Here is a 13,294-nt window from a genome sequence, read left to right as displayed (position 1 = left end):
CCCTAACTAATCACCAATTGAGATGCAGTTTATGGAATTATGTCTGAAATGGCTAAGCCAGCCTAGATCCTAGACATAGGGTGGCATGGCTTATTGTGAAGGGATATTTATACAACACTTAAAACCATTTTTCCAATTAAAGCCATGTTTTAATTTCTGAGAAACCTGGTAAACATTAATGTAGTGTCCGGTGCGTTCCACTACGATATGCAAGGTGTTTGACCAAATTCAGGATTTTCTAAATAAATGTAATGGACATGTGGTTTGGTAGCCCCAGGTACAGTCCAGAACTAAGAGCAACTTCTCTAGGACCAGCTACATGTGTCATTAAATGTCAGAATTCTCATTAGAGCAGTGAGATCAAGTTCACAGCTACTGTAACATTACGTTTTTGTTAGCACTATGAATTTCATAAACTCAGGGTCAGATTTTGAGTCAATGACTGTCAGGAAGACAGTACCTTTTGCCAAAGGTACTTCTCTGTCTACATAAAGCATAAGCCAGTGTTAGAGACTAAAACCAGAATCAACAATTAACATACACATTTACATGCATAGATGTACTTATTGAGCCTCTCCAGTTACTACACAGAATAAATGCTACGGTCCTAGTAAATTATTTTAGACAGACTTCAGAAACCATCTGGTCTCCACATTTTGGAGATATGACCAACTAAAGAATTCCTGATTTATATATTTACACAGAAGCAAAATAACATCTCCCTGCTTAATTATAAAAGCTGCACAAAAAAATCCATTAAATCCAGTCTTGAGTGCTTGCTGATAGAGGTACAACAGTTTCACACAGTAGCAAAATGCTTGAAGCTTTTACACTTGCATTTTCTTACTTGAATATTAAACAATTTTTGTTCATTGAGGCTAAGAGAAGAACCTAAGAATGAAGTTTAGACATCAATCTCCACTAGAATGTTGCTGAAAGCAGCTTTACAGTATGCAGTACAGCCTCACCTCCGAAGTTGTGAATGCAAATAAGTAGTTAACTTTGTGGTTTCTTCAAGTTTCTGTACCAACTCTTTTCTTCTCTCCTCCAATTTCAATCTGAAAACAGAGGAACATAAGTATAGGAAAGCATTACAAAATAACCCAGAGACTAAAACACTTTATAGATAAGACAGAAATAAAGAGAAGATCCCTCATATTTTCACCTGGTTGCCAGTTACTGAAGTCCACTGTGTTAGCTCTCAGTCCTATATTAAAACCCTAATGACTTCAGCAGAGTGACTTTACCTGCAGAATACCAAGCACTGTAACAAACCTGCTGACTGTACAGGCAAGCAGAATGTTGGTACATTCACAGTGTACACCAAGGGAAACATGCATCTAATAAAAGAATAATAGATGAGCACTGGGAAAATAGCTATAACTTCAGGAAAATAAGTCCTGCGCTAGTAGTTTTTAAAAGCCACACTGTAGACTAGCTTCCCACTTAATATAGTTTCAGAAAAAACACACCTAAAAACAAAACCAAAAGAACACAAATACCAGTATTAGTTCTGATAAGGCAAGACTTGGGGTCCCACTGCAGGAAGTTTAAAATTCAAGTCCTCCCTTTGATTTCAGAGTCTTCATATAGAGACAAAACACAGTAAATCAAAGCAGCATTCAAGTGCAAGGTTTTATTATGACAGACTATATTTAGGAGTCTTTGGTAAAGATTTCTGCATCCTTAACAGCTTTGTCATCACCCCAGAGCCACACAGCATTGTAATGCTCATTATCAAGATTCAACTTAAGAAAAAGCAGGATTTATTGCTTCCTGCACTGTTATCCAGCCTAGTTCTAAACCCACAAATGGTAGAACTCCCCCATTCCTTTTGGCTGCCTGTAAACAGAACTAAACTTTACAGTGATTTTTGCTGCTTTAATTCCTTTTTATCACTCCATTTACAACACCAAATAAATTGTTTTCCCACAGTGGATTCAGCTAAAACCCTCCTGTAGTTGTGGATTAGTATATTCTCCTCTAGCCCTTGCTCAGTCACAAGTTCTCAAACAACAAATCTGAGGAACAAGGAATCAGCTCCCCTCCTCTAAAAAAAAGGTTTGATTTCATTCTCAAAAACTTTTCTTTTGGCCTTTCTGGCATCTCAGGGATGTATAAATTAAAATTAAAACGCTGAGATCACTTAAAAGAACAAAACAAAAAAGTCAACCATTGCTTTCTTATGCAAACTGACTAAATACTCCAAAGAGTGAATCCTGGGAACTCTCAAGTGTCAGATACCACTAAAAAGACATTTAAGTCCTCAATTCAGCAAAGCATGAAAAGCACTTACTTACACCCATGCTTATTCAGGGAGCAAATCTGGGTTATGCAAAGGTGAATAAGTTACCCCGAGGTCAGCCAGGGTGTGAACTTCCACTCCATTGCCTACGCTGCATGTGCTCTTACACCACAATGATGTGTCATCTGCCAATACCTGCTAAAGCTGTTAAAAGCATACATGGTATTTCATTCTTTGCTCAGGAAGACAAGCATATGTTTTTCCAAACAAAGAATTATGTTCATCTGTGGTCTCAATTTTTCCTACCATTTTACTATTTATCATTGCCTTCTGCCTTCTTTTAAAGCCTAATCTATCTTGCTTCTCCCAAGCAAGAGTGCTCTTCACTAACTCCTTTGTGGCTTTTCAATAGTGAATTATTTTATCTTCAAGGAAGAAGAACAAAAATTATGTGTTCAACTACTTAAGGCAAAAGGCAAAAAAGAAAATGAAAAGCTTAGGAACGTTTCTGACTGGAGTCCTCCAAATTGACACCTATAGTTGTTTCACTGAACCTTTTACTGTTAAACTAAAACGTTTGTTTTTTTCTCCAAAGCACAAGCAGAAGTTTGTTTTCTTTTATTACCTTAAGGAGGTTGATAAATTAAATGGGGTAAATTACATTTTAGCTCCTGAAAAACAGCATTCTTTCCTGAATGTAATCTACAAGTAATTAAAGAAGTGGTATTAATACCTATAGGTAAATTTTATAGAGATGTTAGTCACAAGTCACAAACACAAGCTAGATGATTAAATCACTCCTGGAAGTTCCAAGACACATACATAATAGTTTTACCATCTCACAAAAAATTGAAATTCAAAGACATGTTTTTCATACTACATCAGGAAAAATTAAAAAAACCCAAACAAATCCTCAAAACTTTCAAACAATTAACCTTCCTTCTTTATAGCATAAGCAGGAATAATATACCACAGACCACGTAAACACCTAAACAACCACTGTGTTAGCTCTTCTGACATGGGCCTCTTTCAATCTCCCCTGCTCACAACCCTCCTAATTAACTTATTGCAGGAGCAGCTTAAGTGTTAGTGAGACATCTTTCTCCAGTTTTGATCTTCAATTGTAATATTGCTGAGAGGGGCATAGAATCTTTAACAAATACATTAAAAAGTTAAAGTTCAATGCAAACTTACATGGACTTGTTCTTGACAGGTACAAGAACAGGGATCAATTTTGCAGGCAACAGCACATTCAAGTAGTTAAATCATGCATCTGTTTAAATGCCCATGATTACTTAGAAGTTTTGCCAAGGACTGATGCTGTAATGGAATCTCCCCAACATGAATGCAGAGGCAAGCAAGCAGCACATAGTACCACAATCCAGATATATTATATAGTTGCTGGAAGGCTTCTTAAAGCAGTCAGAATATGCCCTGTCTCTGCTCTTTTGAAACTCCTGTTAGGATTTATACCCTCCTCCCGTAAATTGATTCCAAGTACATCTACCAGTAGCAATAACAGCCTTCTACTCCAAAATAACCTAAGGCTATAACATTTTTTATTTAAAGTCAGAGCAAGTCTTCTGTTTCTTCACTCCTTAGAAAAAACTGAAAAAACACTGAAAAATCTCCAAAACCAAACTAAACCAAAACACCTTTGTCACATTAGGCTCTGACACAATCCATAGCTTCTTACACTGTTGCTTCGTTATCAGTACCTGTGAAAATACTGGAAACTTAAGGCATTCATGAAACTTTATGAAATAAAATAGTAATGCAACAATAGTGCAGTGCTTTGAAGACAGTGTGTTCCTCCACTAATAATGCAGAATCTTCCTCATCTCCAAGAATTAAAATGCTGATGGGTTGATGAGATACAATTAACTGTATCCTTTTCTCAAATTAACATTTCAGGAGAAGTATGACCATCTGAAACCTTCCATGAAATGAAAATTTGCTTTATGTTTATAGCAGACACACCAGAAATAATCTCCGAAATAGCTTCATGTGAAAAAAAATTATGTGCTATGAAGTTATCAAGGGAAGCAGTCTTAATACCGTAAGAAGTCCCAGGTAGAAATTCACTGGAGATTCATGGGAATGGCAAAAAAACAAACCAGAAGCCACCATAAATACAGAATCACATAACCTCAACCAGCAGCGTATGACATGAAATCTTACAGTAACCTCAGGAAAACATTCCACATTTTCATGAATGAAGATAGAAAGGAAAAGAAAAATTGAAGAAAATAAAGGGGAAAAAAATTAAGCTCAAACAACTAGTTGTGTCATTATACATGGAAAAAATCTGCTGTTTTATTTCTTCTTGACAGTGGGAGAAAATTTTACGTGCCCTTGGTACTCCAAGTTTGTCAGCTGACATGCACAGGAAAATGGTCAGGTGCAGAATTTTCTTTGGCACTAAACAAGCAAATCCAAAACATGAGACTAAGAAATCAGATACCTCTTTACAGCCTGAGTCAAGATTTAGCTGTTACTGACAACAGCATATTATTAGAACCTTAGATTGAAAATATTTATGTGTGAATATGATTTTTATTACTGACCCCTTGTTCTCCATTTATTAATGGAAGTAAGAAAGCAATAGATCCATGGTAATTCAGATACTACTGACAGGTAATTTCTCCTGCAAAAATATAGTTCCAGTAGGACATAACCCTTCTTCTAAACCATGTTTGGATTATAGATATAATGCACTTTAAAATATTCTGAAGTGTATAAATATATTTCAAGATCACACCCAATATACACATATGTACTTTGTAAACAAAATTTCCTCACTACTCAGCTACAATTCAGGACCCAACTTCTAATGCCACTAGCATGAATTTCACCATTCAGTGAAACTGGAGAAACCGCAGGTGTCTCCTAGCAGAGGGAAGAGGGAAAGGCTCACAGTGCTGATTGTATTACTTCAATAAGCCATACTACACTAATACATGCAATAACATTTTGTGCTTATTGCACTTCACGTGTGCTAGAGGTGCCCATAAATATATTTCCAATTACAGTTGATAAGAATTTCAATTGTGATGGTCACCTTTCATTTTCCTGAACTCTTAATCTGCCTAAAAGAATTTATTGTGGGAGTTGCATCTGTTACCAGTTAGGCGGCAGCAAGTTAGAAAACTTTTGCAGCAATCATACTTCTCTGAACTTTTTTTTTTTTCCTTTTGGTTACATTTTTGTATATAATAAAACTCAATGATAGACTTTAGATGTCGCAACAATCAAGATAATCTTTGTAACCCAAGTTCAAATAGTTTACAGCTATTATCAGAAATGAGTGAATGATGTATTGCCCTCCTGCTGATATGTTAACATTCCTCAGTTATTTAACATCTGTCACAGGCATTTTCATGCTGGTAACAAACACAGAGCAACTAATATTGCAGCACATACACAGGGTTTTCACATCTTCTCACAGTACAGAAGACTCCTTTGTGTTTCTGCCCAGTGGGCTAATAACAAATTTAATTAAGATCTACATAGAACAGTTACTGAAGGAAAACAGCTCATCAAAGCACAGTTCAGGGTCTGTAATGAGTACAAAGGTTAGATTACTGAAAGCAGCATTGAATATTACCAAAAGTCAACCCCTTACCTTTCAGCAAGTGCTTGACTGGGTGTGCTTTTTACAGATAGTAGCTCTTCTTCAAGCCTCTTCCTTTCTGCTTCTAGCTGCTCTAGCTCATCTTGAGTACGTTTGCGTGGTGTAATAAACTGGAGTTCCTTTAAAAGCTCTTCTTTTTCATTGATTAACATTAGCTTTTCCTTTTCCACATCCAGTGCCCCAGGCCAGGCTTCACTATCTAGCTTAGAGAGTTCAATCTTCAAGTTAGCCATGCTAAAACAAAACACAGGAGATTTGCCTGAGCCCAGCACAGCACACAAGTCCCAGCAAGGAGAGAAGTGATACAGTGTTTTGAAAGGTATCAGGATATAACTACATTTTCTACTCCATCTCACACTGTTAATTAGCTTTGCTGCACAAGGATGCAGACTACACCAGAAAAGCAGATCACCTTTCCAGGCCAACAGCAGTATACATATGCACTAAAACCTCTTATTCAAATACCAAGTTGAAGTCACAATGTTAACAGACGCTTTATTTCAATTGATCTGTCTGGTAACATGGTAGCAGCACTATGCTTTATTCATTTAGGAGTATGATGGGTTTCTCCGAAGCTGTTGGGAGACTGATCACTCCTCAGAAACAGCAGTGACCATGGTGAAAGAATGCACACCACAGCAAGGTGCTCAGCAGCATCCATGCACACAGATGTTAAAGGGCAAAAGCATTGTTCTTCCATGGGTTTGAAATGAAAGCTAACAGCATAGTGGCCACCTAAAGATAAGAGATCATTAACTCAAAAGTTTGAGTCGTGCAACTGCTGTTGCCATTGCACATGTCAAATCCCAGAGCTAAGACGCTCAAGACTTGGTTATCCATACATATTGTGCAGATAGATGCATATAATGGAAGCAGAAAGTTCCCTACATTGTTCTTGTACTGTACTTCAGCTCTGATCAAGACAGGTTATTTCCAGTGTTCAGTCTCCATAATCATTCTGTCTGTGGGCTCCACAATGTAGCTTAAAAAGTGCAAGTTTTGCAGTAAAGACTCATTATGACTGGAAAAGGCTAAAAATTCCTGTTATAGGTGGCACATAAATAACAAGATGATAACTTTCAGTCACTTCCAGCCTTAGCCACACCTGAACCAACTGCATAGCTAGATATGGAAGCTCTGAACTATGCAACTATGCTAAGAAAAAGGCCAAGAAAAGAGAAGTCAATGTGGAAAGATGTTCCCATAGAATCTAGAAGAAAAGGAACTGATCTGTTACTTTTACTTAGCTGTAACTACCACAGTAAAATACACCTAAGTCAGTTCAACAACTGATAAAATTCTGTGCAACTTCAATGTTACCAGGCACTACCTAAGGTAATGACCCATGCCACACTTCATAAATACACACAGATAATTTGGTATGTATAATCTTTCTGCAGTTCTGACAGATTTCTGGGAAAACATTTTTCTTCTTTCCAGTGTGTTGTGTTTTTTTTTTTTTGTAATTAACAAAACTGATAATATCATGCTTATTTTGCATCTCCGGTATTAATTTTACAGCATATTAAGGCATTTATTTATGGTCAAAGTTTAGAATAGTTAATGTTGAATCTAACTATTCCATTGCTTATACTAGAAGCTTAACGGAAATAGCCCCCTTTCTTTTTCCATAAGTAGCATTTCCTTCTCATCTGCCTGTCAATGGAAAAACAACAGCTTCAACCCATACTCCCACCAAACCCCTGCAAGAACAAGTTTGACTCAGACTATTTTTACAGAAAAATAATGTAAGATAAACAAAAAATACTATCAGCAGTGCTACCATAAAGACATAATGGGACGAAATGAAATTAAGCATTTCAACATATTTTGCATCTATTACATATACATTCACAGTCCTTTAGAGGAGCAGTACTCAGAGGGAAAACAATCAAAAAATTTCAGATGGATAATGAAATGTCAAGATTTTTCTCTCCAGTTCACTGGTTCTGGGTAACCTTGTTAAAAAAATAAGCTGCTACTGACAGCTGTTTGATGGCTTTTGGAATGGGACGGGGTCTCCAAACAGTTCTGTCACTCCCTCTGCTACTGACAACTTTCTGCTACTGCAACTGATGCTCTTTTCAGCTGCCTCATCAGGCAGGCAAAGGACTAGATGGATAAGAGAACTGAAATGGTTTCACTCTTTTGAGAAAGTCTATCCTCAACATGTGAAAGAGTATTAGCCAGATCTTCACCACATTAGGACAGGACTGTCAGCATGCCGTATCAAATCCCTTGGAATAACAACGCAACTGAATTTAGCACAGCCAATACAACATTTCACCTCTTCAAGACATTCTGCTGGCTAAGCAATGTAAAACACAATATGCAAAATTATTTTATAATTTTCAAGTAGAGAAGTTCACTTACAAGATCCTCTTACTTTTCGTTATTTGAACACAAAAGAACTAAGATTCTGCACATTTAATATTTCAGAAAAGATGTTCATACAATCATATAATAGTTTGAGTTGGAAGGGACCTAGATGAGGTTGCTCAAAGCCCCATCCAGCCTGGCCTTGAACATTTCTAGGGAGAGGGCAGCCACAACTTTTCTGGGCAACCTAGGCCAGTGCCTCACCACCCTCACCGTAAAGAATCCTAATATCTAATCTAAATCTGCACTCTGGCCAATACTTAATCAATTATAGTGATGATTACAATGGCCATAATAATTGGAGGAGGGGCGGTGTAATTAGGTACTAAACCTTATGTTGCAGATTGGTATGAATCTTCCTTATTCCAAGATATGTACACTTTATTAAGTTCACTCTGTAGTCACTGATGAAACCAGTATGTGCAAACACTCTATAAAGACTTTAATGGTGTCTTCAAGGGATATGATTGTCTTATTTGAAGCTGAAAAGGATATTTTTTGCTGGGCAGTTTTCAGGCAAAATGGAATAAAGATACCATTTAAAAGGAGATAATTTAACTCTGAAACACATAAATATAAATAAATACTTAGTTATGCAAAGGTAAGTACACAAGCTACTGAAATTTCAAGCCACATTCTTAGCTAACTAACTTGTGAGAAAGTAAGACCTGGTGCTGCAGTACTCCATACTTTGAGCATTGTACTTTTTTTTCTTCTTGTTTTTAAGGTAGAAGTGATAAACAGACTTACTGCCAGGAATTTTTTAGTTCCTACAAAGGAGAGATAAAACACAATGCTGGGACTTCTTGGTAACAAGACATAGTCAAAACAGAGGATGATCTCATTTTGGATCAATTATGCCTGAGAAAAAATGCCATCTATCTGCATCTAAAACTCCACCTGACAATTAATATTACATATATGATGATTCTGAGCCAAAATCATACATTTTCAATACTGAACAAACACAATAGCCTTAGCACTCTTTGTTGAATGCATTGATTATATAATAAAGTTTTATGATCCATAATGAGGATAATAAAGGATTACTGTTTTTACTGGCAAAGATGGTAGCTGCTAGCTACTACTTAGCGTGATGAGGCAAAAAAAAGGTTGGTTGTGCAATCTCCTGACTTGAAAACATAAAAACTAAATATGCCTTCACTTTGCACTTATAAACTGCGAATTTCTTTTCCTAGTTTTCTAATTGACCATGTCACAGTATTTCAACTCCAATAGTACTTAAATCTCAGATTAAATGGCATTTTAGGCACAGTTTTCATCTGAGAAAAATGGTTACTTTTTTATTTTATTATCTTGTTTAGTTCTTTATAGTAAAAAAAAGGAACGCTTGGTGTGGAATACCTGTTTCGATTTCTATTTCCTTTAAACTGCAAAGCACCCCCATAACAACTACTACAAGGCTTCTGAATAGCTGACACCTAATTGATGAAAAAGTATTAGAAAATAATATATCACAATTAATACATTATTAAGAGAGAGATAACTCACACTTTTAAAAAAAATAACAAATCTCCCCCAGGTATTATGCAGCACTTCTGGTGCACCGGAAGACATGTCACTGTGACCCTGAATGTTCTGCCTTCTGATGCCCATTGTTTAGTGCTGCTGCGATTCATTAAAACAGCACCACTTTCATGAGCAACTGCTACAGAACTTTTATTTGAACACCATTCCACATTCATCAGTGGAGCAGTTCCTGATTTCTTTTTTCCTCAGGTTAAACTCATTAGAAAAACCAACCCCACAGTGATAACAAGTATTTAAATTATCCAAAGTCCCAGGGAATAAAGAAATAATTAAACCTACTAAATCTACACTGAATTCTGAAACAACTCTAAACCTGAAGAGTGTTCAGCAGCAGAGTAACTGAAATTATGATCCCCAGGAAGGATATAATGGACATAGATAACCTGGCGATGCCTTTCAGTGGAAAGCCAGCTCACTTTATTCCCTTAATCCAAAGAAGGGCATCGAAGCTAGTGAAGGGTCTAGAGCTCATTTTATGAGGAGCAGCTGAGGGAATGGGGGTTGTTTAGCTTGGAGAAATGGAGGTTGAGGGGAGACCTCATTGCTCTCTAAAACTGCCTGAAAGGTAGATGCACACAAGTCCATGGGACCGGATGGGCTACATCCAAGGGTGCTGAAGAGTTGGCAGACATGATGGCCAGGCCACTTTCCATTATTTACCTGAAGTCCTGGCTTCATGTCCAGTTGGACTTGGTGATCTTAAAGATCTTTTCCAAGCAAAGCAATTGCAGTAAGCACGTTGCAGTAAGGCCAACAGAGCCTCCGAAGAGCTGCCCACTAGATGTCACTGCGAGCACAATGTTCGTGCTGCAGAGATCAGACACCTCCAACTCAAAGACTGTAACTTAACAAAGCAACTAACCCTATTACCTCCTTTTTGCTTCTTCATAGCGCAGACTTAGTCTGACCTTCTCTGCTAAATTTGATCTGCTTCTTGCTCCAACCTGTTGAGAAAAAAATAAATTAGCCTTATTACTGTGTAAAGCTGTTAAATGAATCAAAACCTATGCACAGGCTAGAAAAATCACAGCCTACAGAAATAAAACCACACCCACCTGCAGCCACACACCTGCTGTTGAACGCCTAGTTAGGAATCTACTCAGATGTACAAAATCGTGCTGTTCTCTTCTGATTCACTTAATCTGTTTTTAACTACTGTACTACCAATTGTCCATATTCCATCAGAGTAAAGCAAAAGCATTTTCAAACAAGTCTTGCAGTGATTGCACCCAAAATGTTGCTGTCCTACTTGGAACTCTGCTGAACTCAGTCTTTAGAACTAAATCAGTGCATTTCAAAGAAAAACTTCAATAAATTTACACAAAACTTAACAAGCTTAGCTCTTTATTTGGAAAACCTTGTACAGTCTCTTCCTTAAAAACTTAGCTCACAGAACTTCAAAGAAGGTATCAAAATTAAGCACAGCTTTCTGCGCTTGTAAATATACTGTCAGGAAATAAGGAATGTTTTAATGAATCACTGAACAAGTTTCACAAACAATTTTTCAGCTGAGTGAAAAGAAATTGCACATTTAAATTCTGAGATCTTGTTTCTGGAAATTAAAAACATCTTCATACTGAATTAAGTCTGTAAGGTGAAACATACCCTGTAGACAGATCAGAAAAATACTATCTGCTTAAGCTGATCTTCACTGGAACTATTTGATTAAATCACAGTCATAGATGCTTCAAGCCAAACATATAAAGCTCATCTGAATCTTGATTTAAATTTTAAGGGGAAAAAAACAGGTAACTGATTTTAAGTAATTCTCTCTTTACCATATATATACATGCACCTATCAGCAGAAGTAAACAACCATTTTATTCCAACTCTATTAACTGCAGCATTTGGATTTGATTTCTCTTTACATTTGACAAAACGGAAGGACGCTTACCTCACCAGAAATGTCAGTCTGAGACCCTGCATCCAGAGTTTGTCTAGAAAAACACAGCTGGGAGTTCACAGAGCTAGAACTCAGGTCTGGTTCAGATGTTCCAATGGTCTGGTCGAGATTGAATTTCTCTCTCAGCTTTGCAAGACTCTGTCCAGGAAACAGAGAAGGAGGTGGTGTTAAAAGTTCCTCTGTACTTTGCTGTGTTTATACCAGTTTATCTCCAAAGTATGTTTACCTCAGCCACTTCAACATAAAAATTCTGGGTTTACTTCATATTAAGCAACCTATCCTTTAAAACGAGCAGTTGGTACGTGACATGAAAGGTGACCAACACCAGCAACAATACAAAAACTATTTATGTGGTTTTGTCTCTCTTTTGGTTTTTTGCTGTTTTTTTGTTTGTTGTTTTTTTTTTACTTGTCAACCAATTAAATACTTAGCTAATTTAAAAATATCTGCTTTCAGAAAAGGGAACAGGGCTATTTAGATTTTGAAAACTTTCACTGAGTTAGAAAATGGCTATGCATCTCAAAAACACATCCCAATTTTGTCCACCTAATATTTTAAATTGTGGTTTAGATGTAATGTATGCTTTGTACCTTACACACAAGTTCAGAAATCTGCATTCTCTGACATATAGTAACTTTTTGAATTAGAAAAGTCACAGGCTTCAGTTTCTGCATCTGAGTATTGCTTTTAATACTAGTTTTGAGAATCCCTTAAAATTATAAAATGCAAAGTATTAATAATCAAGAAAGTTAAAAATACCTTCATTAAATCTTGTTTTTCTCTCTCCCCTGAACTTATTGCCTTTCTGATGGACTTCAGTTCACTCAGGATGGCTTTGGCCTCACATAGTTCATACCCGCTCTGGCCTCCAGACATTTTTTTGTCAATTCTGTGGAAAGAGGGAATATTAATACTGCATACAGAAAAGAATACTGGTATCTTTGCTGTTCTGCTTCAGGCAAAAGCATAGTTAGAGGAAGGAGAGAAGAGAGATGATTTCCTTTATCAGACTTGCAAAGAGGAAAAAGGACGCTGAAGCCACCATTAAGACACTAACTACTTCAACCTTGGCAAAAATGTCAGGCTAATACATACACAGTGTCCACAGGTTTTGCTGACATCAGGAAGTTTAATGGGAAAATACTTCTATTGGCTTTAAAACCACCTTACCTAAACTACTGGGGCCTTACCAAAGACAAAGACTTGACAAGCAATTCCAGTTGATCCAGTTTTAAAGACATCAGGGGCACACAGCACTTACTAAAGACTCCTCTAATGCTTCCAGAAATGCAGCAGTATTGCTGACAGCACTAAGAATTCCCATGACCACCATAACTCTTTGCAGCACAGAAGCAGCTTTAACTATTTGTGGTTCTTACAAAATCAAGATTTATTATTAGTAGAATTCCTCTACTCAGACCCTCATCATGACATGAACAGACAGACAAGCTTCTTGGTAATCATCAGGCTTGCAGATAAACAATGTAACCAGCTCCATTCTTGTCTCTGTTTCCCTATCCTTTATTGTAATCCTAGGCATTACCAGTCTAGAACAGCTGTTCTGCTCAGCCCATCATCAGGT

General features: G+C 37.0%; 1 protein-coding gene across 1 annotated transcript in view; it reads right to left on the bottom strand.

Moving 5' to 3' along the window:
* WWC2 (WW and C2 domain containing 2) overlaps positions 1–13,294 on the bottom strand; it is a 62,324-nt gene that overhangs the window by 24,862 nt on the left and 24,168 nt on the right. Inside the window, exons 5-9 of the mRNA XM_009995959.1 lie at positions 12,472–12,601; positions 11,704–11,850; positions 10,680–10,753; positions 5,871–6,113; positions 969–1,058 (exon numbers count right to left, since the gene is read on the bottom strand). Of these exons, the coding sequence (XP_009994261.1) occupies positions 969–1,058; positions 5,871–6,113; positions 10,680–10,753; positions 11,704–11,850; positions 12,472–12,601 (684 nt within the window). The remainder of the gene's footprint in view (positions 1–968; positions 1,059–5,870; positions 6,114–10,679; positions 10,754–11,703; positions 11,851–12,471; positions 12,602–13,294) is intronic.

This window comes from Chaetura pelagica, unplaced genomic scaffold (genome assembly GCF_000747805.2).
Source record: "Chaetura pelagica isolate M959 unplaced genomic scaffold, ChaPel_1.0 scaffold142, whole genome shotgun sequence".
NCBI lineage: Eukaryota > Metazoa > Chordata > Aves > Apodiformes > Apodidae > Chaetura > Chaetura pelagica.
Note: the sequence above shows the minus strand (reverse complement) of the source record. Positions and strands in the feature narration are given on the sequence as shown.